Genomic DNA, 26,178 nt, shown 5'->3' with positions numbered 1-26,178 from the left:
AAAAAAAAAAAAAAAAAAAAAAAAAAAAAAAAAACGAATGTTGAAAGAGAACCAGAATTTCTCTCAGGAATTAAATTCTATTGTAAAGTTGCGTTACTTCTAAAAAACGAAATAACATCTGGTAAATGTTACTTCAAAATTAACTTTGAATCTATTTAAAATTGTAACTAACTTTTTTCTCTACTCCTCATATTTTTTTACAGTATAACATAACATGCTCTGCAGTTTCATCTATTCCACAGTATTCACATTTACCATTAATTTTGTTAAGGTCTTTAATTGTGTCTTTTTTGCTAGTGTAAAGTGAGCGCAGTTGGATGCTCTGGCATCTACTTGTCATCCTTGTTTCGTCGCGGTCTCCTTTCCGGAAGTTCTGGCATCTGCTTGTCGTCCTTGTTTTCCATCTTTCTTCGACGTCAAAAAAAATAGCCGCGCGGTGCGTGTGTTCCGCTGTGCGGATGTAGCTAATGTAAACTTTGTCTCAGACACTCGCTTTCAAGAAATAAAGTAATATAAAACGTTTTTGACAGTAGTCAAAATGGGCGACGACACGGACAGCCCCCCTGAGAGGGAAATGAAGGTTGGATGTTTTTTATCATTTGCTTGTGTTTACAGGTTAGCATGTGAAGCTAAATGCGTCAACGCATTCTGTATAGTCGTGGCTAGCTTAGCTAGTTAGCTACCTGGTGAAGTTGAGGTTAAGGTAAAATTAGCCTTAGTGTTTACCGAACTATATTATGGGCTTTGACACTATCCAGAGACTTAAATAAATGTTTAAATGTTTCACTAAAAGCTTTCGGGACAATTTAATTTAGGTTTGTAGCTAGCTGCGTGTTAGCTACAAGGATTGTTTACTTTAATTTAGGCTAAAAGCTGTGTGGGGGAAAAATCATTTAGATTATATGATGGCGTTTTCTTTTTCCTGTGGTATCAAAAAGCTTGTCACTGTTTGCTTTTCTTGCTGAGCCTCTGCCATTATGTTTTTTTTTTTAATCTTTTATTCAGACCCAAATCAGCATTACGTACATTACATTTCATAAAATGCAACTATTACAGTATGTAAATAGACATTCAGTGTTTCCTAAAAACATGAAGAACACCTTCATTGCATCACTTATTGTTGGTACACTTAAACTGGTATGATAGTTTGTTTGTTTCTTAATCTGTTCACATATGAAGTTACACATAAATCCTCTGTAAAGCCTGAAAAGGTAAAAAAATAATAATATTTGAGACAAACAATATGGTTTGCACTTGGCCATCCTGGAGGTTTGACAAAGGTTCTGAATGCTTCTTGAAATGTCAATGTAAGTACACGGCAAAAGAACTTTAATAATAATAATAATAAACAACAAGGGGTACTTTTATTTTATCTGTGGTCATAGAAAAAATTGTGTGCCAACATAGTTTATGCAACACAACAGCACTGTTGAAAACAAAACAATATCAACAAAAATATAAACTGGAGGACATTTTGGAAAAAAACAAAACAATAAAAACAGCAGTTTAGGAAACAAAACGGCAAAACTAAAACACACAGAGAAAACAGGAATATTTGCTCTGTAATGCTTTTGTTTTGGGAAGCAGCTGTACTTTTTATGTACGCTTAATTTAGTGTTGTAAAATATTTATGTGAAATATTGGGTCCGGTGTTGTGAATTGCACCTCAGAGCCGCTGTAAAAGCTCCAGTATGTTCGCTGCTTCTAACCCTCTTATTGTCCGTTTTAGGATTTCCAGTTTCGTCAGATGAAGAAAGTCCAGGTGTTTGAGCCCGCTGACAAAATGCCCAAAGACAGATCTAGTCTGCTGACCATCTCGAACAAGTTTGGCTTAACGTTCGTGGGGCTTGACAGAACATTTAAAGTGTACTTTACTCAAGATGTTCTTGCTGCTGATAAAGCTGATGGGAACTCCTACGAAGTAGGTAAGAATATGTCCACACAGGTTCGAATCGCTGTTTTTATCCTCTCAGCGTCACACGACGGGGCTCTTTAAATGACTAAGTTTTCCCTTTGCGTTTCAGTCAAAGGGATAGCACCGCTGGCTGAGGTGACTGTGGAGCTGAATTTGCATCACTTGGCTCTCAGTTGTGACGAACTCACTCTGTCAGTATGTGGTACATCAGAGGAGGCGGGCTTGTCCCTTACGTTCTACGATGTCCGCACATTCATGAACAGGGTAACTATTTTAGTCCATGTGCTTAGAATGCTACTGTGTTATTAGACATGCATTATTTATTTCAGTTTCTGCTGTGGCCACCAAAACAAACATTTAAAACCACAAGTTTGTAATATGCATGTGTGTATGTCTATGTAATATGGTGCAGGTTCTAGGAATGCCAACAGATATACATAAAAAAAGGAATATCAGCAAGGAACTTATCTTTTTCTCCTTAAAAACAATAGCAATACATTTCAGACTAGGACATAAATAAGAAAAAAAAAATAGAAGTTGTATGCATGTATTTAATAATTTGATTGATTCATTAATTGCCATTTGCAACTATTCACACTATCTAAAGATAAAGTATAAAATGAATTCAAACATTACATCTTTCAAAAAGTGAGGCAAGATCTCCACATTTGGAAGTGTAGATTTGACAACCTGCTCTTGCCCGAGTATCCAATTGTCAAATATTTAAGTTATTTTTATTTATTTTTTTACTATTTATTCTTTTCAGGCAAGACCCCAGAAGGTGCCGTTCGCGTCCCTGCAGCCAGCTGTGGGTCCTGGGACTTCGACGCAGGACTTGAAGTGGAATCCTGCTCATCCATCCATGTTGGCGGCCTGCTTGTCTGATGGCAGCATGATGATTCTGGATGTTACAGACACCGTCAAAGTGCAGGCTCAGCTGCCTGCTGCTAGTGGCATCACCTGCAGTAAGTATTGCTCAAAACAGAATTTGGGGGGTTTGTTCTCCTTGTCTCTTGCTTGGCTCAGTTGCTTTTTGTTTACTTTGCTCACTGCAGTTTCTTGGAGTCCAAAAGGAAAGCAGGTTGCGGCGGGGAAAATGAACGCCACAGTCAGTCAGTATACACCAGTGAGTGAACCATATTCACCACAATGTGTAGATACAACCCTTCTCTTTCCTAGGAAATTGAAACTGATTTTGTTTGTCTCTGTTCAAAAGGCACTAGAAGAAAAGAGAGTTATCCCATGTCCACATTTTTACACCTCAGATGACCCGGTCAAAGGTAATAAACTAGCTTTGATCCTGATTCTGTATCCAGGAAGTTATTCTCTAATTTACATGTTATTAATAGCATATAATAATACAGTCAGCATAGCAAAAGTGTATATAATAAGAAATAGTTCTGGCTTTGTTCATATTTCATTTGTGACTGACGTCTGCTTTGTCTTCCAGCTCTGGATGTGTTGTGGCTGAGAACATATGCGTTTGCTGTGGCATACGCTGCTGCAGACGGGTGTCTGGAGACCCCTCCTGAGCTAGTGTTGATTTCCTTACCTGTGAGTACTACAAACATCTGTGGTCCACTCGATTCACTAAATCACACAGGGATGTTTGTCAGGCAGTTCCACTGCAGTCACGGATATCTCTCTCTCTTTTCTTTTTAATATGGTAGTTATTCACCAGAGACACTACCTCTCCTTAGATTTATTTCTGTCACTCATCACAGAGTCACTTAAGGATATCATTTGTTTCATAAATATACTTTGGTTGCAATCTTCAACATGCATTTGCTTTTATAAACTGCTTCCTTTCAAGACAGTGTTATTCATTTAGCTCTTATCACAAATCACAGATTGCCATAAAAGTCTTTATCAGTTCATCTACAGTTTCAGAAAGAATAACGTCCGTAGTCTCTTTAAGTTAGCGACGGCTGGATATAAAAGGTTAGAACAACAATGCATGAGATTTATGTTCAGTTGAAATTCTCTGTTGCGATATACATTATTTGATGTCTTATCAACCTTTTTAGTGAACGTAAATACTAATTTCATGTGTGGTGGTGTTAAATTTTTGCAGAAAAAGGATGAAAAAGTGGAGACAAAGTATCTGAACTTCGGTGACAGTGTGTACGGCATCAACACGGAGCGACAACATCACTACTTCCTAAGTCACATAGAGGACTGGTGAGAACGGACACAGTTTACAGCCGTGCAGTGAAATGTCATTTATTCAGTCAACTTTTCACTGTTTGTTGTTAAATTGATGGTGAGGTTTGCCTTCCTTCGCTGTTTCATCAAGGGATCTTCTGTTTGCGGCGTCAGCAGCGTCTATCGAGGTCAGCGTGATGGCCAGGCAAGACGAGAAGGTGTGTAACGCTGGGGGTGTTTCACTGCTGCGTTTTACATTTAGAAAACATCTGATGGGTTTTATTTTAAAAACTGCTTCATTACATTGAGTATTAGGAAGAGCTGTCTGTTCAAAAAAGGAAAAAATTGCCATCAAAAACACTATTTGTCATGCTGAGCTGCATTTCTTAAAGAAGTAGGACCGACTTGAGAATGTTCTGAGTTCTAATTACCTTGTTGTGCCTGTTTAGGTGTGGGAACTTTGGCTTCTCGAAGATGCAAGTAGAGCAGAACTTCCTGTGACTGCGACGAGCGAGGACACTCTGCCCCTCGGCCTAGCTGTAGACTACACCAGCCAGCAGGAGATCCACATCAGTAAGTGTGTTTGCCTGTCAGATTACGTTCTCCGAGCAGACGTTACTTAAGCTTTAGCAAAACCAGAACTCGCCGAAGCCTGTTTGCTAATCCAGAATTGGTTTGTTCAGTCTGGTGTAGTGTTTTATTACTACAAAACGATTACAAAAAAAAAGGAGGCTCTGTAAAACATAAGATAGTAAATTTTAATTTAACAGCACATCTTTAAACGATATAAGAAGCAGCTATGCAGGATGCAGTAGTTAAAATAAAGACATTTAATCACAATTCTGTTTAAATCAAGACAGTAATTTAGTTTCATATTTATGAAATACAGGTTTGTAGAAGTTGTCAAGCTAAATAAACAAGCTAGGGATGCCTCTGGGCAATAGATTGAAAAACAAATGAAGATCCTGATGAATCAAATAAAAAATGAACACATTTGACTATCTGGGTTGTGGTGGTACTCTTCAGCTGAATCCAGCTGTAGTTATTTTTGTCTTTTTTGCAGCTAGCTTTAAAATTTTGTTTGTACAGTTAAAGTTGGCCCTGCTAAAGTTGTATCTGTTCCATTAAGATGGTGTTGATATTTATTAAATATCACATGAAAATGTACCACCAGCCGAGAGTTGACTTTATATGAAGCGATTCATCATATTATCAGCCTTGTTGTCAAAATGCGCTTTAGTGTTATAAATATGTCGTATTTGAGGAAACTGGACAAATGGCATTTTGTCTATAAGGGATTTGGGACGGAAACTATCTGCCCTCCAAATTGTACTTCAATTTGTGGCTTTCTGATAAATGGCAGTATGTAGGCCTCCCTGTTTTCCATTTTTATGGTTTTTCAAAGTCAAGAATGTTTATTTCCTGTTTGATGTATTTCCAACTTTAACTGGTGTTTAAGTATTTATTAAATTCAGCTTCTTCAAAGTTAACTTCAGGTTGTTCTATTAAATTTTATCTCCAGTAAGTTCTTTTTTTTTTTAACCCTTCTCTGTTGATCAGATGAAACTGAATTCCATCAGGATGCTTTGTGCATACAGCTTCCACTGCAGTGCCGTATAGCGCTACGTGGAAAGAATAGCGATAAGCTGTTGTCTCTGTGCGCTGTTTTCATCTTAACCGGCCCAGTCCGCCAGACATTCACGTAGAGCTGCTGTCTCGTCACATCTCTTCTCGTTTTCTCCAAGAACTCCCACCCTCTTGAGGAGGGGGGGGGGGGGCACTCTGCAGTTTGAAAAACATTATGAGACGATTGTAGTCTCATTAAAACTTTGATCCAAAGCGAGGCATTATGTAGGCAAAGTAAAGGGTGGGGGGGGGGAGCAACAACAGAATTATCTGCGGAGGAAGTAAAATGCACTCATTAAAATTGCTCAGACAAGCTGGAGGACTATAGCAAACAACAAAGCCCAGACAATCCTTTTGCAGAATGCTGATGAGATTTACTGTGTTCCTGTTTTTTTTTTTTTTTTTCCTCTCTCTTTCACCCTCTTATCTCCTTGCTTCTCAGATAATTTTCAGACTTTACTTTCATTGCATTCATTTTGTATTTGTAGTTTTGGGGGGACTTTAAATCTTCATTTCCCAAATTTGCATTTGCTTGCGTGTTTGCATAGGTGTGAAAGTTTGCAGACTGGCGTAAAGTTAAAAGCATGCGTGGTGTTTGTCGCGCTTAGAGGGAATCTAAATGTGAGCTACAAGTTGGTAGAAAGAGGTGGGCTTTAGTCAAACACAGCCCCACACTGAGAAAGAGCAGCAGTTGTTGTTTTCCCCTGAGTACAGCTTTTTTTTTCTTTTCTGATATTGCTGAGAGGATGAGAAGCAGCTCTGACTAATGAATATTTAATATGGGTGATAAATCCTGCAGCTTTATCCCTGTAAATGTTGGTTTTTGCCATTTGGTCTGTAGCCCACAGCACACTGCAAGATTTCAGAGAGTGCAGGAAAGTGGGTGTGAGGAGCAGAGAAAGGTTTGAGGGTTTGGCAAGAAGAGGAAGGCAGTGGGATGTGTTTTACCAAATGAGGCATCTTAAGACTGTTCTTTAAACATGACTGCAGAGTGCTTTTTTTTTTTTTTTTTTCGTTTTCTCTGTAACTAAACATTTGGCAAAAAGAGCCAAGGTCAGTAAGATGAGTATGCCGCCAACATGCAGTGTCTCTATTTATTTTTTATTTATTTTAAAGGGAAAAAATACATTGTTTTCATGAGCGAACACAGTCTACAAACAACACCAGCCCTTTGTTTTTGTGTGTACGTCTTAGTTTGAAGCACAAGAGCTGGGCAGAAGAGCAAACAAATTTCTCTTGAGAATTGTTGCTTATCCATTCTTCTTCTGGCGAGTCATCTATTGGGTCTTAATTAATTGCCTGAAAGATTCCCATTGACTCCTTGTGCAAGGTTTCAAATTATGAAAAGAAAAGAAAGATGATTTTTTTATGTTTCAGAAAAGAAACAAAGCTAATTTCATTGGAATAACGTGTTTCCATGTTGTCTGCCCGCACAAAGCTGACGAGAAGACGTTGCCTCCAGCACCCATCATGCTGATGTTGTCTACGGAGGGGTTACTCTGCCCGTTTGCTCTCCTCAACCAAAATCCTGGGGTTAAACAGCTGGTCTCGCCCTCTACTACCCTCAGCTTGGAAGGAGAGAGACTGCCAAAGCCAGGTGAGAAAGCCAGGAAGCTGAACATAATCACTGTTGGGGTGGTAATTATTCCCTCTAGTTCTCTAAAGTGAGGATCATTTGTTCGTTTGAAAGCCCACCAAGATGTTATGTTGACTTGTGCAAAGCTGCTTAAAGTTGTCAACAAAAATGAGCATGTTTAACGTATCTGATGGACACTTTTAGTTCTAAATGTTGATTTTGAGTGGAGTTGGTCTCCATATGCTACCAACTCCACATAGACGTTTTTGTTTCATTTTGACCAAATACATAAACCACCTTGTTTGCTCATCCAAACTTACTTAAGAAGAAACTCATTTGAGCTCTCAAAGAAATATGGCTGTAATATTTTAAGCCCAAAAGCAGGCCCAGGCCTAATACTACTTGTCCGGATGACGTCTTCAACACGTGATGAGATCCAGTGACAGTGTTTTATTTTCTCTTCACAGGTTCTCTGATAACCCAGCCAACCAAACTTGCTGCTTCAGCTCCATCTGCTCCAGCATCATTCCCAAACCTTGGTTTTACTTCAGCAGCTGCTTCCAGTACTCCGGCCCCCGCTGCCTCTTCCTCCTCTGCAGCCCCATTCAGCTTTGTTTCTTCAACGCCTGTGTCATCGTCTTCGTCAGGGTTTACTTTTTCAGTTCCAGCTACCTTCTCCGCCACCTCAGCCCCTTCAGCCCCTTCAGTGTTCTCCGTCGGGGGAGCTGCACCTTTTGGCTCTGGGCCCTCAATCTTCCCCTTTGCTTCCAGACCTCCCTCTGAAACTCCCTCTTCACTCTCAGCCTTTTCGCTCGGCACCGCCGCCGTCAAAGCCCTGCCAGCAGCAGCCCCGACTGCAACACCTCAGAGCCTTTCCACGGCATCACCACCTAATGTCAAATTAAACCTAAATGACAGGTACTGAACTTTAATATCTGACATATTTTAGGATCGGGAGGTTTTTATACAGATACTAGAGATCATTTTGCTTTTTTAAGGTTTTCACCAGTGGAGACTCCGCCACCAGCTTTCCCCTTTAATTCCGCTCTGCCCAAAACTGCTGTTTCCATTTCCAGCAGCATGAGTGCCACTTCACTCCCAGCCACCAAGTCACAGGCTGGATTAGGTAAGGAAGTCCAAGTTCATGTGCTTCTTACTCTTATTTATTTATTTTCATCAAGCTGTTAAAATCTGAAAGACAGCACTAATGGCATTAATTATTGTATTATTAAAAAATGTTCTTTTTTTAGCCCCAGTGCGCCCAGTTCAGACCAGCACTCCTACCAATATTGTGCAGAAACCTGCTCCTGCTGCACAAACCCGTGTCCAAACTCCACAGGTATTATCTGTTTGTTGGGAGGGGAAAAGATTCATTCGTTGGTTTTCTTGGTTTTGTTAAAGGATGTGCTTCATAATTTGCTCCACAAATATATCATTTGATTAAAGGTTCTGTCAAAATTCTGACAAAAGAGAAAGAAAACCGCCTTCGAAAACTAACCAAACTAACTCCTGTTTCATTATCTACATTATATCCTGTCTGGGAATGAACACTTTATTGCTGCTGAAAGAAAGATTCATTTTTCTAGCAAATTTTAAGCTTTATTAAGCTGAAATGTATTGTAATTGATTGAATATAATTTTGCTAAGATGAACAAGGACAAACGATGACAGGGCTTTTTGCTGTTAATGTTTGAACAACAACAAAAAAAGATTTATTCATACATCATCTTAGTTACCCACAGCAAAGCTTTTATTTCTTATTCCAGCCATCAGAGTGGTTTTAGATCGTTAATGAGTCTTTTGTCATGTGAGAAGCTGTCTGCTGTCTGTTTCTGAGCTTTCAGACAATCCTTGCCTATTTTATCTTGAAGGTTTTGGATCTTTGTCTTTTTAATCAGACTAAAACTGCTCATGTCATGTTGCTCAGCAGACCTTTTTTTCCTTTAGGTAAAAGACTGTTAGCGCTGAACTGATTACGGCAAAAAATAATCAACAAATAGAAAACATTCATTAACTACAGAACCTTGATTTTAGCTGCTGCTGCCTTCAACAAAGTTCAACTGAAACTTCAAATAAAAAGAAACAAAAAAGTCTAGCTTTATTAGTTGCCAGAATTTATATTTTAGAAGTTTTTTGTTGTTGAAACTGTACTGCTTTATGTTTTATGTTAGCTATGAATATCAATTCTTTGTTGTTTTTAACTTCTTGATGCAGGCAACTGTTAGCACGAAGGCTCTGGAGAAGCAGCTACAACAGAAGAGAGAGATTGACCCCATTATGACTGGTATATTGGAGGAGGTAAGACAAATAATTTACTCAATTCTGAATAGACATATACATACTTTAAGCTTCCTAAATATAACATCTTAAGACTGAATGAGCCAAGTAATAGGATTAAAAACAATTAATGCCAAGCCTGGCATTAAAATACTAATTAGATACTGAATCAAGATGCGATTTTGAAGACCTAAGACACGTATGGACAGGTCGTCCTCAGTTTGGTTTATAACTAGACTCGTCTCTGGCTTGTCCTCAGATTGCACACTTCCAGAAGGAGTTGGATGACCTGAAGACTCGCAGTGCAAAAGCCGACTTTAAGCTGGGCACTAATGATGAGATGAAGGCGCTGAGAAAAGAGTCGGAGGATCTTCATATTTTCACCTTGGAGATCAAGGAAACTACAGAGGTAAGGCCGTGTTTGACAAACCATAATGATGATCAGAAACTTGGCAGGCTGACCCAAATCTCTGTGCACAAAAACACTCTGCCTCTTGTTCAAAATACAAGGATCTTAGAGGAACAAAATCCCTGTTATTTTACAATACTGGGACGGTATTTACTTTGTCATGGGTTGCATCTTTTTTGCCACTGGTAAGACAAAAAATACACCGACGGGAAAGTATTTTAACTACTATGTTTTATAAAGCAGAACAGGCTTTGAGGACTAGATTTCTTATTGGAGGAAAACAAATTGAAGTTTTCCTCGAATGTTTTCTCCAATTCGCAGTCTCTCCATGGGGACATTGGTACACTGAAGACCACTTTACTGGAGGGCTTTTCTAGTGCAGAAGAAGCTAAAACCCAGAGTGAGCTGAGCAAAGACAGAAATTACAGACAGCTGCTGTACAAAAAGCCTCTGGATCCACGCAGCGAGGAGCAGCTCAAGGTGAGAAGGGCAAAAACAAACGGACTTGGACCACCGAGTCACCTAGATGCTCCTATTATATTGTAATCATTGTTTTTTGTTGTTTCTTTCTTTGCTCAGGAGATCCGCAGGCTGTACCAGTATGTCACTTTTGCTGTGGAGGACGTTAATGACGTGTTGGATGTAGAATGGGAGAAACATCTGGAGAAGAAGAAAAAACAGAAGTGAGTTTGAAAACATTCAGAGTAATCATGAATCCGGTGTCTTGCTTATTACTTATTATTATTAATAAGGGGAATGCTTCTCTTCCTCACAGACACATGGTTGTGCCCGGCCGTGAGGGTCTGTTCACGACGCTATCCAACAACCTGTACATCATCAACCAGCAGAGGAGTACGCTGGATCAGCTGGTGCAGGATCTCACCTCGCTGCGCCTCTACAGCAAAACGGCTGCTCCTTCAGTGAAGCAAAATACTGCAACTGCAACCACGGCTGGGTAGGGACCGATAAAGAAAATGTTAGAGTGGAAAACTGTAGGAAACTCAAGGTTGTATCCGTGTAGCATTTTGGTGGTTTTAAATTTAACTAAAAATGGTAAGATCAGATCAGATATTGAGACACTTTCTGGAAATATTTAACCTAAAAAAGCTAAAATGATTCCAGAAAAATTAAACCGGAGTTTAAAGAGGTCTGTGTGTTATCTTTTCTGAGTACCTGAAAGAAACATGACAGGAAGTCTTGTCTAACTCAGGCCTTTTTTCAGTAAACCTATAACTTCATTAGTAGAGGTAATATTCACTGGGCTGTAAACGGTCTAAAGCAATGGTTCCCAAAGTTGGGGTCACCCAACACCAAGTAAGGGGTCCTTAGATAATCTCCAAATATTATTATTTTAATAGTTACAATTAAACCTCAGTTTTTATGATATATATTACACCATAATTGTTACAGAGAATTGAAATACAAGTCATTTAATGATTTAAAAAATAGCAAAATGGATGCTAAGACTGTTTGTGTTGTCATTATGCCCTTATTTAATAGGATCATCATCACTTTTATATATTTAAATAGCCAACAGCTGGGCTCACACACCTTTGTCACTGTTATTTTATGGGTCAGAAGCTGAAAAGTTTGGGAACCACTGATCTAAAAGTTGCACACATTTCTTTTTGTGTCATAGCCTATAAGATATATAAATGTTTCCAGTTTTTTTCCCCATTTTCTTTTGTCAGATAAGGTTGGTCATGATTAATATTTTGTCTCCGTTTGTTTGTTTTTTAGGTTGGAAACTGAGCTTGAAATTTTAAAGAGCGCATTGCTGAAAGCCAGGCTGGACGATACTCCTCCGAAGCCAAAAGCCAAATCTCCAGGTATCTATTGCTAGATTTATGTTTAATAGAAGCAGTCAAAAGTCTTAAAAGATGCTAACACCAAGTATTTCTCCAGCAGTCAAGTTATCACCAGCTAAACAGTCCCAGCTGCGCAACTTCCTGTCAAAGGGCCAGATGCCTCCAGTGCGCTCAACAGCACCAGGTACAAATAAAAGTTTTGGCTGCATGAAAGCTCAAAATGTCTTAGCTTTAGCAGAATTTAGAAAGCCTCTTTTGACAACTGTATCTAATAAAGAATTAATGTATCAAGCTTTGTTAGAAGGAATGCTTTCTATTTTTTAATTGGAAAAAAATCCAAGTGTAACTTTTAACTTTTCAGTTAACTAAATAAATCTGCTTTTTTTCCAGCCAACCTGTCTCGTTCAGCCTTCCTTTCCCCGAAATACTACGAGGATCTGGATGATGCGAGCTCGACGTCCTCCCTGTCCCAGTCGCTGGAGCCTCACCCGCCTCACTTGGAGCTGGAAGAGGAGGAACTGCAGCCGCTGCAGCTTCCACCTCTGTCTGCCTTGGCGCCATCATTAACCACCCCCCGCCACCCCACGGTTGTAAGGACCCCCTCTATCCAGCCGGGCTTCGGAGCCATCCAGTCCACTCCTCTAACAAAGATTCACCCGGTACCAGGTGTAGGCTTTGGTCTCAGTCCTATTGCTAGTCCTGGTAAGTACCTGCTCACATGGAAATCCTAGAAAAAAAAGAGAGGCAGCAATCGTGTCACATTTTTATATAAAGTAAGAGAGTAGGTCTTAACTAATAAGTACTTTTATATCTCAGTTCTGACCAATAAGATCAACCTCAGTGGGGCTGAAAGCACGGCTCTTGCCACAAAGACGGTAAAGCATGGAGCTCCACCAGCAGAGAGGACCGTACCTGTCACCATCTCTGCCCAGCAGGCTGCAGCCACTGCCGCTCTGCGCAGACAGATGGCAAATCAGAAGACCGGTAGGAACAACACTGTGGAGGGATTTTATTACCTTTATTCAAAGTCAAGGGTTTTTTTTTTCTATCTGAGAGGATTAGTTTTAGTTTTTAGACTGATCTCCCTTAAAACTCTGGGTTTTTCCTGCTCTGATACACTATTTTTCCTAATGTTCTGCTCTCCAGTTTGAGTTCCTCTCTTTATTTTGCGCCCCCCAAACTTCCCTTCTTTTCACAACTTGCACTTGAATCGGTGCAAACCAAAACTCCCAGCCAGTAGAAATTATATGATGTTTATCTCATTACGTCCTTATGGATGCGCTCATATTATTCCTGATTATTAGACGTTAACTGACATAATAAATCTCAAACATTTTTTATTTTATTACAGGTTGATTTAGTTGTACGTACACACCACCGGTTCTCACAGCACTTTACAGTGAAAGTTTAGTTTAAGTTCAGTTGTATGCAAAACATTTTATATATGCTTCAGTTCAGTGAATGATGCATGTGCTGTAACGTTCATATTGTCTTCATGAGCTGAAAAATCTAACAGCAGAAGTCTGTTATCTAAACTAAACATAACAGCTGAGAGCAGACACACGTGAAGTTTTAATAATTTTTCTGGGTTTCTTAGAGTTGGAACAAAATTGGGTTTCTAAACGTTTTTTTTGTTTATCTCAGTTCTTTATGTATAGAGAAATAACTATAAATTGTAAAGCATTTAATAAATAACAAGAAAATAGCTACTATTTAATGCCTATTCCCGATTAGACTATTTTGATACATTTTGAGGAGATTTCTGTAGGAAGTTGGTGGTAAAATGGTTAGCCATCTTGGCACAGAACAAAACTCCAGATGTGGCTCTAAATATGACCAATATGATGATATAAGTGACCTGTTGTGTCTCTTTAATCAGTAACTGTCTGAAAGAGGCAGTGGCATTAGCATATCTGCCTCTCTATTAGATACAACTTTGTTTTTCACAGCAGTGTGAGAACAAAGAATAGAAAGATAAAGGGAGACGTTTAGCGAGCTCAAAAAGCACAGAGCCTGAGTGTAGAAACAAAAGATATTTACTCATAATCAGGAACTTTAAAAGTGAGACAGAAAACTACTAATCTGCCTGCAAAACCAAACAAATGTGCACCTGAATGAAGATGGAAATGATCATTTTTCTTCTCATCTTTGTCTCACTAGTGTTTTTTGTTCTGGATCTTATTGCTATGCCTTCTGTAAATCACCAGGGGGAGACACAGACTTTGAGACAAAGAAAAATCTGAACCAAACAGCTTCTAATCTCAAATGATTACCTCCCTTACGTCTGAAAGGGACTTATTAAACCATTTCAGTGGAATTCCACTCTGGCTGAAATCCCCATAGAAACATTACGGTCTTGTTTATACTTTTTCAAACATCAACAACACCGTGTAAACTCCTCTCATGTGTTTCTGCTCGTGTTCCAGCTGTCGTCAGTACTTCCTTGACAGAGTCCACCCTGAAGACCGTCCCCCAGGTGGTCAATGTTCAGGAGCTCAGGGACAAAGAGCCGCCTGTTCCGGTTTCTTCCATCATCAGGTAGATCCTAAAAAGGTTTAGATCACGTGCGGCGTGAATCTTCTGCCAAGTGACAGGTCATAGCTGCTATCAGTGGATGGACTTAAATCCATTCGGCCAAAACAGGATTGCAGTTCGTAATCTCATTCAAGAAATGTGTTTAAAACTTGCTTATGTGGAGAACTATTTAACATGATGCTTAACTTTTCACCCATCTGGCATACTCTCTAAAGTCACACAAGAAGATATAACTTGTAATTAATTGTTATTAACTTATGTTGACTATTTGCACTCTGCTGGAACAACAGTTGTTGGGTTTTTTTTGGCCGTATCATCAGCTAAACTTATTTTCTCTTGAACGTTAAGTATCTTGAGTCATGTTGTATCATTAACTCAGGTTTCAGTTTGTTTCTGTCACTGTTAGCAAAATATCTTGTGACTCAGACAGATTCTAATGAAACTTTCAGAAAGGAATCATTGGATCAGTCTATAACTGACTTACTTTTGGTTAATCAGTTGTGCATCCCCAAGTTAGCTTAGTCCAGTTTAAGATACCTGCCACAGCTAACTTAGCTAGCAAAAAAATGGCTTTAACTCAGTTATTTTTACAGATATTGAGCTAAAATTTGGTGCAGTAGTAGCTGAGAGTCATTCACAACAGGATGTGAGAGTGACTCCTCGCAGTACATCATGAGATTGTACGTAACGTTACCTGCAAGGTTTGACCAAAATGGCGAAACTTAGCCTGGGCGATATGGATTCCTTCGAGGAATGCTAGACCTTTAATAAGTTCAGTGTTGGGCAGAGAGTCGAAATATTGAGCACTGACTGACATTGACTGTGATTGGTTGTTTGTGGACATTCAGGGTTTTATTGAACTTTTGCTCGCTCTTTTGTTGACCTTCCCCAGCTCCACGCTGCCAGAACTGACAACTCAGGCGTTTGCAACAAGTCCTGCCAACCAAGTCAAACGGGTGAGTGCAAACTATCTTTTTCTCCCCAACTTTTCATTCCTTTTTGTGTGATGTTGTTACTTTGGTGACATGTAATAATCATTAAATGCCTCAAACAAAAAATATTTGCATTATTTAACTTGTTTAAGCAAAATGGGTATTACAATCCTCACCTTCTTAGTGTTTAATGTGTCTATAAGGATAAGACACAAAAAATGTTTGCTCTTGCCTAACTAATCAAAACAAAGCATGTTCTATGCTGTCTGAGTCCTTGTTCTTGTGGCTTTAAAGAACATTCAACATGTGAAAATCCACAGATTGCTGACAGTTCGGCATCTGAAGACAGAGTATTAACTACAGGGGTGAGAAATGTCTCAAGTTCCTCCCATGTTGATGCTACAGATTGCATTTGGGTTGCAGCAGGGATCCTCACACAAATCTTGTTCTTGTACATCCCCAAGTTAGGAAGCACCTAAACATGCTGATTTCCTAATGCACGTGTGCACATTCACGTTTGTGTGTTACCCTTTACATCTACCATAACATCACAGTCTGGTGAATAGGATGCTTTTAGAATAAACTGCATTATGTATTTTTGAATATATTGCTTAAGTATTTTAAGTAATAAGAATTTAAACCTGTTTCTTTGTAGAATACAACAGCAAGCGTCCAAAAGATGTCCTCTGAAAGCACATCCATCCCACAGACAGGCTTTGTATTTGGTAAGCAATAATTAGTTATACATTATTTGAATCTTTTTGTTTGTTTCGTTTTCATTAATGATAAAACCTGTTCGAAACTCTGACTGGGATCACTCCACTGATCTCATCATACATGAGCAAAAATGCTGTGTAAACCATTGCAAAATCTTTAAATTTGAATCTATGTAGAGTTTTCTTTGTTATATATATATATATATATATATATATATATATATATTCTGAAAGATGTTTTACTGACTTGCTAAACTTTTTCTTGACAAGGTCAACCATCCAAATCAGATGTTTCTGTGGTTCCTGTTGGTTCGACAGAGCAAAGCAGCAGCAAGCCTTTCTCCTTCACTTCTGGGTGAGTTCACTGCAACAATGAAATCAGCATTCTGATGGGAGTTTATGATTGTAATATCATCAAAAACCAGCGTAATAAAAGAGGTTTACATGTTGTCTTTCTGAAAAGCACATGGTGCATAAATTTAACCTAATAATTGGGATTTTATGATTCCATCTCAGCTTTTCCAGCTCATAATACTTTGTTTGACGTGAAGCATGGTTTCTGCATTTCAGTTGTTTCTGTGGTCTGATTTATTAGGTGTTACCTCAACCTCTTCCACCTAATCTAAGCCCACAGGTGAAAAGAGTAGATTTGAGTAGTAAACTACAGCACTTGGATTTCACAGATAATCCAGTAGTTTGATCATTTGCCTTTTGAAGTGACTCTTGTTACAAAAGCTAAAATTGGCCTCGCTGTTGTTACATTGTGAGTTTGATGGTTTCCTTTGCAGATCATCGGGCTTCGGTTTTTCCTCTGTCACACAAGGAGCTGGAACGTCCCAAGGTAAAGACAATCCTGCAGCTTTGTTCTGTCAAGACAATTAAAAGATGATGTCTCTGTAATTTAGTCTTTCTCTCCGATCTCTCTCCAGTCAAAGATGTGAATAAATTCTCTTTTGGTGGAAACGGCAAAGCACTGTTTGGTCAGACTGGAGAACAGCCATTCTCCCTCACCCCGAAGTCCACCTCCTCTGGTCTTGGCAGTCAGTCCCCCACTTTGGTTCCAAACACATCAAGCGAAGCAGCCAAAAACACGCCCGCTGTCACTGCTTTCAGGACGGACTCACAACTCCCAAAGACAACTGGAGGAGAGACACTAGGCATATTTTCTGGGCTACGTGTCGGCCAAGGAGAAGAAGCCAAAGATTCGGCAACAAAACCTGCTTCATTTACGTTTGGGGACGCTAGTCTTGGCCTGGGCAAGGGAGTGCAGAACTTTAGCTTTGGTCCGACAGACTTATCCAAGGGGACAGCGCCGAACAGTTTGTTCAAACCTCCTGATTCAAACGCCAAGCCAGCCTTTTCCGTTCCTCCTCCTACCTCAGCTGCTTCAGCTCTACCTACATCCTTCGGCAGCCTCCTCACACCTTCTTTGGAGTCATCAGAGGAGCCGAAAGCTCCCCAGCAGCTTTCAGACCCCACACCACCCCCCGAAGAAGAACGGCCTACGACAAGTGAACCTGCTGCAGAGAGCAGCAGTCAGTCCGTAGCACCAGAGCCTGCGGTGGAGGCAGCAACCGCAGCAACACCTGCAGCATCAACACCTGCACTTCCTTCAGCCACAACTGTCTCTAATCCCGAGCTGCCACCTGCCTACACTGCAGCAGCTGAAGCAACCCCTACATCACCAGCCACTGCTCCACCCACAACAGAAGCCCCCTCAGATCCAGCTTTTGCTGCTTCTGTGCCCACTTCGGCTCCTGCTACAGATGCCCCCGTCTCCCAGTCACCCCCTGCGCCATTTCAAGTGCCCACATCTGAAAAGCCAGGTTCCATTTTTACTCAGCCTGCTCCTGTGGTAACAGACAGCAGCTCCATTGGAGTCACACCGGTCATCAGCACAGCTGCTCCTGCAGCCACCACTTCCACCCCTGCAGTTGCTGATAGTACAGCAACTACTGCTGCTAGCTCTGTGTTCGGGCAACCTGCTGCTCCTCCTGCCACCTCGGCCCCAGCATCCACAGGATTCGGCTCACCTGGCTTTGGCTCATCAGCTGGAGCTAGTTTTGGTAAATCTGTGTTTGGCCAAATAAATGCTTTTGGCCAACCTGCCAGCAGCTCTGGGACATCTGCCGGCTTTTCTTTTACCCAATCTGCATTTGGAGCCACATCTAGTAGCGCAACTACTGGAGGAAGCAGTCTTTTCGGGTCCGCTACTCCAAGCAACGCGAGCTCCTTCTCCTTTGGCACAAGCAGCGCCAACACAGCCAGCAACACAGGGACAGGGTTGTTTGGACAAAACACGGCCCCAGCATTCGGTCAGAGTTCCGGATTTGGGCAAGGATCTGTGTTTGGAAGCAACACCACCACATCTTCATCTTCTGGCTTCAGCTTTGGTCAGTCAGGTGAGCTGAGCTGGGGTTTAATCAGTCCAGGTTTTACCTTCTGTCATTTGAACAAAATCTAAAAATTCCTCTAAAATGTTTTAGTCCTGTTATATTTTAGTTTATGTATCCTTCTCCCTGGATATGCCAGAAAATGATTTTTTAAAATGTGAAAATTTACACTTGTTGGCTTTCAGATTTAAATGAGAAAAAGAGGTTCTTAGTTTCAGGCCAGTAACCCAGAAACCATTTTCTTATTTAAAAGTATTAGTCATAACTACTTAGCTATTAGTAGTTACATCTGACTAAAGTTTATTGTTGGAAGCATCACCATCTGACAACCCAGAAATTAAACTGCTCCTGTTGTGGTGACTCAGGCCCGATGTCATACTGTTGCATTGGCCTAATTATCTTAAAGGGGTGAAGGCACCTGCTCCTATTTATAGTGTACCACCAGCCCGACTGTGTAGGAGGGAATTGTCCCATTCCCAGACATTCTCCGAATTCCCGTAGTTGTCTGGGTTTTGTCCACATGGACAGCTGATGGCGATGTACGAGCTCAGCGTTTAGACAAAACTTGTCATTCCTGCCTACAGCCTCACCACGAGGTCCTGGATGTCACAGTCAGCTCAGTGTGTTTTACGAGAATGGGAAAAACTACACAATGATGGCTCATCGGTGAGGGAAAAGTTAGAAATAACATCTTATTCCTGATTGGTTTGTTTGTTTTTTGATTTTTGTCAGGTTTTGGCTGCCCTCCTGCCACCTCTGTGTTTGGTCAGCAGTCTTCTTCTGGCGGCTTATTTGGACAGGTATTATTCACTGTTTAACTGTGAATCCTATTTATTTGACATTTTTTCAAAGAATCCCCATTTTCTAACCTGTCTCGTGATATCTCAAAGCAGCAGCAATCAAGTCTGTTTGGGTCAAGTTCAGCTAATACAGCGGCCTCATCTACCAGCGGCGGGTTCTTCAGTGGCCTGGGAGGCAAACCGAGCGAGGACGCCGCCAACAAGAACCCATTTGGAACCACTGCCTCGCCTGGCGCATTTGGGCAGGCCGCTCAGACTGGTAAGGTTCCAGGCTCTGTGGAAAAATACAACAAAATGTGTCTCTGTTTTATCCAAGCGAAAAATGTACGCCTGCTCGCAAATTCGACATTCTTCCTGAAGGTTGTTTCTGTCTGCATATTTCTCCTCAAGGTACCACCAGTCTGTTTGGAAATAGTGGCGCGAAGGCCTTCGGTTTTGGCCAGTCCACCTTCGGGGAGCAGAAACCCAGCGGGACCTTCACCACAGGTGGGGGGAGTGTTGCGTCTCAAGGCTTTGGCTCCTTCTCTACACCACAAAAAACAGGTAGAGATATTGTCTTCACTCCCTACAGTTTCATTTTGTTTTTTTATTTTTAAAAATGTGACTAGTTTTTCTTCACTTCTAACATTTAATGATAAAAGCTGAAACTTTAGGCCAGGTTTATCTCCACGTGGAGCTCATTTGTCCTCTAGCTGCACAAATGATCAAGCAAAAGTGAAATTAAGGGTTATTAGGTAATATATGAATTTAATAAATAAGGCACACACATACACACGTTCTTGATTATATTAATATATAATAAACATGTTGTTGGCTTTATCACAAGTAGTCAGTATACTACCTGCAAGAAACAATTAATTAATCTCATTTAGGAACAAATTTCTGCGATCTAAAGCAACTCTAAATGTAAAAACTTTGCTTTAACTTAAACATTTACACTCCTGTGGTTATTTCCACCAGAGGCTGTCTGTTCTGGATGGAAATAAGACGCCCTGCCAGTCCATTTTACGTCCCATTTCACGTGAAACATGTGCGAGTCAGACCCTGTTAAGTGTATCTGAAGCTCAGTAACGTGGTTTAAAAACTCAAAATGTTGTTTTTGTTCATTTGAAATGTGATCTCACTTATTTACAACCGATTGCTTCCCTTAGAATAAGACTGAACGACAAGTCTGCAAATCTGTATTAGGTTATACAACCTTTTTTCTTTGTTTTGTGTTTATGTTTGTGTGTCTGTGGTAAGACACCTGTTCGTGTTGCTCCCGGTGTACTCCTCTCCCGGTTTAGACTGGACTGAATGAGAACAAACGAGCGAAGGGCGTGTTTATAACTTCAGGGAGCTAACTCGGCGCATCTCCAAACGACCGCGTGAAAACGCTCGCCGTTTCTTTCTCGCGATTTCATTTCATTCTAGGTAATTAATAGTTGCAGACATCCAAGCCATCGCTCAGCTACACTGCCATATTGGTAGTGCTCAGCACAATAAAGCTCTATCGCCGGCCTATGTAAGGAGAATGTAATCTTGTTACATTAGCTCAATCAATTATTTATACGAGCTCGCAGCTAGCCGGGCTGTAATTTCAGCACGCTCTTTCTCCGCCGCCGCTCAAAGGGTTTAAATTGGTGTAAAGTCGTCCTCGTGTCTGTCACAATGTGCTGTTTTTTTAAAAAAGGGTTGGACAATACAGTACACAGCACTCTGAGCTTTTATATGTGTAGTTAGGCTCTTTTTTTTGTCCAGTATGGATGGTTTTTAACAGCTTACTTAATTAAAACCTTGTATAATGTTAGTGTTACCCTTCTGGCAGTGTCAGCTGAGGTGCAGCCAAGATGTGAAAGATATAGAAAATGAATATAGAGGCTTTTACAAGTCTCCAAATATAATGGCTTCCCACTGATGGACAAAAAAACATCTGTTAGATGAAACTAAATATCCAATATACAAACGTTATTTAGTTAGATGGTTAAAAACACGACAGAAACAGAGTCACAACCCGCCTCCGTTTATTTATTTATTCTTTTAGAAACAAAATTGTGTCCCAGTTGTCAGTCTTTTATTGTTGTTGTTGTTCTTCTCCTTCTTCTGTGTCCTGTGACAAAACTCTCCTCTTCATCAGCAGGTGGTTTTGGCAGCCCTCAGGTGTTTGGCAGCCCCCCTTCTTTCAGCAGCTCCCCGGCCTTCGGCGGCGCCGCCTCGTTCGGCTCGAGTCCTTCTTTCAGCAATCCCATGGGTTCCTCGACGGGGAAGGTGTTCGGGGAGGGAACAGCCGCCTCAAACATGGGAGGCTTTGGGTAAGAATCTCACTCTAAATGCATTTTACATCTATAGATTCGCTGTAGAAATTAATAAATCGATGTTTACTAAAGAAATAACTGAGGCAAGTTTAGGAAGCCCCTTATATAAGGCAGGTCTATTGCTGTTCATCCCTCTGCATGTTTATCTTTAAATAAAAAGGGAGTTGCCTTTAAAATATATTTCAGTTAAATATTTCTGTCAAACTTAAATCTCTAACTCCTTATAGGCTAGAGTTTTCAAAGCACTGCTGCATCTCTGCTCATGTTTCTTTCATCTCATTATGTCAGATTTGTTTTCGTTTCTGTCTCTGCTCAGTGGATTTAATTTGACTGCAAAATATGAGTCAACCACGTGGTTGGACATTAAAAAGTCACTATGCAAATTCAAATTTAAAAACACCCCAAAATAGTGTTTTATGAATGGGTTGGTGCTGGAGGGGATCATTCTGTGCAGCCTTTCCCCCTGAGTGGTGATGAGCCGTCGTTTCCGCCGCGCTCGGCAAATTTAAATGAGTTTCACTTTAAATAACAGGACAATTGTTTCATCTTTTCCCCCCACTCTTGTTGTTTCTATTCTAACTGTTTCGTCAGCTGTATTTGTTGTGTGTACAGCGTGTTCATGTGCGCTTGGCTTCGAGCCTAAAACTATGGATCTCTGCAGGAGTAGATTATTCCCCTCACATAATCCCACTCTGGGGTCATGCTGCCTGCAGATTAAACTGGCTTGCTCTCTCTACTTCTCCCACTGTTTTTTTCTTTTTTTGTGTGATTTTTGCAAGCCGATGGGTGTGAGTTTTGTAGAGGGGTTTAAATTCCTCCTAAATGTCTCCATTTTACATCTTCCGCCTCACAGAAGAGACACAATTTCCCGCTTTCCATCTCTAACCGATTTAACATTTCCATGCATTAAGTCTCGTCCGTTTCAGTCCCTATATGATCTATTTACATTTATATTTCAGTCAGACCTTTAGTTTTGAACTCTCCCTCTGTGTCTGTCTCTGCTTTCAGGTTTGCCTCGGCCCCCAGTGCCCCTTCCTTCGGCGCTCTGGCCAATCAGAGCGCTCCGTCATTCGGGAGCTTGGCCCAGCAGGGCACTGGATTTGGAAGTCAGCCCAGCAGCTTCTCGAGTTTTGGTCAGCCACAGCCACAGACTGGAGGTGAGGCATCTACTTCACTTACACTTGTTTTTGTTCCCTTTTAAACGGGAGAACAGTTTGGTTAAAACATGCGAGGCTGAAGTGATTCTAAGTTGTTCCCCCACAGTTTATAAACAGAGTTTAACTGATGTTTCTCTCGATCTGATAGGTCATTTTTGAACTCAAAGGGCATTTAGATACATTTGTACTTTGCTTTTTTTGTACTTAAAGAAAGCTTTGAGCATCGTTGAGCCTTTTTTCTTTTAAAATCTACCAAACTTTTACAATAAACTGCCATTCAATTTCAGTTTGTCATCATATAAATCCAATAAAATAGGCTTGCATGTTTGTTTTTGCATGGAGGAACTAAATCAGATGGCTTGTCCTCCATTTCCCTTTGCTCTTGTTTATCATCCTAGAGTTGTTCAGTCCCTTCCTTTTGCAGCATTTAGGAGCTTCTTGTTGTGATGTGTATGCAGCACATGATACCATCCAGTTGTCCCCAGCAGACACACACTCACTTCTGTTCGTTTCAGCTCGAAGACATCCATTAGGACAGTGCTTTTCTTTGTGTGGCCGTATTTTTAACGCAGCCTATAACCCAACATATCATTTCTCCTGATTTCGTAGGATTCTCCGGAAGCACCTTTGGGTCTGCAAACCAGTAAGTGTGGTCAATCTGTCTTGTTTTATGTTTTTTTTTTTCCCCCTACATACTGATGAGTAGACAGACCCTCCCTTCTGCATGTCTGCAGTGTGTTGTGCCTGTAGGCTTTAGAAGCTCCCATCTTTTCTTCCAGAACACTGCTCCCTGTGAAACCTCCCTGATTTAATTCCTCATCTAACCTCATTTACGTCCCCCTCCTTATCCTTTTGCCGTTGCTTTATCACGATTTAGATTCGCCTCCATTATTTGGCTGAACTCATCAGTTTTGCCTCCTTAACTTATTAGATTTCCTTTTTTCCATCCTGATGCCTCTTCTTTGTACGCCTCTCATCCAGCAGCCTCTGCCTCTCCCGTCTTTGTCTCGTGTTGCTCTTGCCTCCATTTGCCTGGCGTGTGCGTCACGTAACGAGCTCTGGTTCGGAGGAATGCGCTCTGAAGTGCGCGCGATTGTGCAGAGACCTGGTTTAGTCTGTCAGACACGTTCACACGCTGTAAATAATCCTTTATCTCCCCGTTTTGATGTTTGTGTCTCTCTGCACTCAGCATGCTCTTGTTCTTCACACAGTAATCTCTGGATACTTTCTGCTGCCGCTTCAGAGTAGCTGCCTGTAATTTCTGACAAATAGAGCAGATATAACTGACTGGTGACTGAAATGGTAAAAAATAATATTATTAAATTCGGTTGTTGTGTAAAATGCAATTAATCTTCCTGCTTTGCTTTATTCTATGTAGCCGTCAAAGCCAAAAGCAGCTTCATATGTTTGTTTTTTGTATATATAAAGAAAGACACTAAAGATTTATAATTCAGTAATGTTTGATTCTGATTAATGTTACATAGAATGTTACATTTTCTACTTTTAATGTAAAAAACTGAAGCGGTGAGGTCAGTGCGTTTATAGTAGGGATGGGCGTTTTAAGCAAAAACACCATTGTTTGATTTTTCTTCTCTAAAGCAGAGAAATCAGTCTCAACGCGCGCTCCCAAATGAAACAAAAGCTTAAGGTGCAGAGACGTGCTGCTGCTAATCCCTTTAGCCGGGGATCTTCATATTCCTTCATTTTTACTGGCCCAGCGGCTCAACGTTCAGCTCACCCGTGACTAGAGCTTCCGCTTTATAATTCTTTCAAAATAAACCATGGTAGCAGAAACAAAGTGATTTGGAGGCAGTGGAAAACGACATACGGACCGGAGAAGCGACTTAGCGTCACTCCAAGGTGCTGGCTGTTAATAAGAAAATAAAAAAATGAGCATTAATTCTTCAGTTTTGCTCTTTTCAGCTCGAACTGGAATATTTGAGAATCTCCGCCCATCCCTAGTACGTAGGTTTTGAAATTTAAAACTGATCTTTTCATCCATCCACAGAAAAACTCAGGTTTTAGTGAAATGACACTGGTTTTAATTTGCTTTTGGACAAAAAAACAAAACAAAAGACTAAGTTTAGAAGATGTTTCCTTACATGTAGATAAACCTAAATATGAATAAATATATATAATAACTCTTGACTTTTTAAGCATTTAAACTGTTTCTTCTCTCTTCTGATTTTTTTTTTCTTCTTGTTTGTTTGTTTCCAGATCAAATCCTCAAACATTTTCCAGCTGGAGGAGCTAGTTGTTTGGTTTTTATTATTATTATTATCATTATTTTCAAACCTCCATCTAAAACTTTGGATGCAGCAGTAAAAATTCTGTTCTGCCTGCAATCAAGCTCTCGGTTCCACACAGCTGGAGGCAGGAACCGCGGCTTGTTTACCTGAATAAATAAAGTGAAGAAGAGAACCACGGGCAGAGTCTCGACCAAACTTTTGCGGCGGCTCACGGATGACAGCTGAAGACTTATTCACGTTCGTGTCTCTTTAAGACAAAGTAGATTCAAGTTTTTTCATTTGAACATGCAATGAAAAAGAGAAACATACACACTTCACTGATCAACAACTTCAACTGTTTTTTGTTGCCAATTTAAAAGCTTTCTTGGGGGGGTTTTGTACTTAAGTTTCCAGAGGTTCTGCCTGTTGAAATTCATTGAACATCTTCATAACCCTTTGTTGAAATCTTTGAGAGATGTTTTAAAATTGATCAAACCGATTGTTTTAGAAACTGCATGGAACAGAAATGTATTTTTCCAAGCAATTCTTTGCTGGACCGTCTCCCTCCGATGTTTATTTTTACATGAAAAAGTCCAAAATAAATGATATTCCTCAAATCATTTGAAGGCTTTTACATTTTTTATTTTTTGAAAAGTGCATGAAAGTTCTTTTTCAGCTGGAACTCGCTGAAGTTTTAATTGAAGATCACTTGATCTAGGAGTTTAAAAGTTAAAAAATAAAAACTGGGTTTGTCTGTAATTCCTTTCCTATTGAAAAGACAGAATATGCAAATATTCTCTCCCAATCCTTTCCACTTTAAGTTTATAATCCAGTTTTTATCCAGTGCGAGGCTTATGTTTTCTCATCTAGCCTTGAGTCCTGTTTGCAGGTGCTTATGTTTCCACTGGTCCTTGAGGGCCACCGTCCTGCATGTGTTCCTTGTTTCCCTGCTCCAACACACCTGATTCAGAGGTTGAATCACCTCTTCATGTCCTGCAGAAGCCTGTTAATCACCCATTGATTCAAATCAGGTGTGTTGGAGCAGAGAAACAAGTAAAACCTGCAGGATGGTGGCCCTCGAGGACCAGGATTGGAGACCCCTTCTTTAAGGGAAAAAAGAATGTCAGAACATGAGCCGTGTTGCGCTTTAGTCTAATGTGTTGTGGCATGAAGAATAACGTGGCAGAAAGCCCCCGGCTTTGTTCACATGGTTCGGTAATTAATTCTCAATCCTGTTTTTTTTTTTTTTTTTTTGCATGCGGCTCGTTCCTCCATTTTCGACGGGGGCCGGACGCTTTGTGTCCGAGGCGGGACACGGTGGCACGCGGCGCCCCGTGGCTGTGGCGCGTGTTCCCGTCACTCCGTCA

The 26,178-nt window shown here is 40.5% G+C and overlaps 1 protein-coding gene across 11 annotated transcripts; it reads left to right on the top strand.

Annotated features, from left to right (window-relative positions):
* The first annotated feature begins 403 nt into the window (after positions 1–403).
* On the top strand, positions 404–25,431 carry nup214 (nucleoporin 214). 11 transcript variants are annotated; one of them, XM_017407841.2, is made up of 38 exons: positions 404–580; positions 1,730–1,925; positions 2,025–2,179; positions 2,682–2,880; positions 2,971–3,041; positions 3,132–3,195; positions 3,366–3,469; positions 3,990–4,096; positions 4,212–4,278; positions 4,510–4,633; positions 7,125–7,283; positions 7,730–8,180; positions 8,261–8,388; positions 8,513–8,601; positions 9,477–9,560; positions 9,799–9,948; positions 10,270–10,428; positions 10,528–10,631; positions 10,724–10,903; positions 11,689–11,777; positions 11,854–11,940; positions 12,147–12,458; positions 12,573–12,740; positions 14,183–14,294; positions 15,184–15,247; positions 15,544–15,588; positions 15,879–15,948; positions 16,210–16,294; positions 16,728–16,780; positions 16,869–18,341; positions 19,065–19,132; positions 19,223–19,391; positions 19,523–19,675; positions 21,249–21,423; positions 22,435–22,583; positions 23,193–23,226; positions 24,507–24,544; positions 24,801–25,431. In XM_017407841.2, the coding sequence occupies exons 1-37, from the start codon at positions 539–541 to the stop codon at positions 24,523–24,525; spliced, it is 5,958 nt and encodes a 1,985-aa protein (XP_017263330.1). In that variant the 5' UTR covers positions 404–538; the 3' UTR covers positions 24,526–24,544; positions 24,801–25,431. The 11 variants fall into 11 exon arrangements, with proteins under 11 accessions (XP_017263330.1, XP_017263334.1, XP_017263327.1 ...); XM_017407845.2 differs by lacking the exon at positions 24,507–24,544 and having other exon boundaries at positions 11,857–11,940; positions 19,226–19,391; positions 21,252–21,423; XM_017407838.2 differs by lacking the exon at positions 24,507–24,544 and having other exon boundaries at positions 11,857–11,940.
* The last annotated feature ends 747 nt before the right edge of the window (positions 25,432–26,178 follow it).

Source organism: Kryptolebias marmoratus, linkage group LG14, assembly GCF_001649575.2.
Source record: "Kryptolebias marmoratus isolate JLee-2015 linkage group LG14, ASM164957v2, whole genome shotgun sequence".
Lineage (NCBI taxonomy): Eukaryota > Metazoa > Chordata > Actinopteri > Cyprinodontiformes > Rivulidae > Kryptolebias > Kryptolebias marmoratus.
Note: the sequence above shows the minus strand (reverse complement) of the source record. Positions and strands in the feature narration are given on the sequence as shown.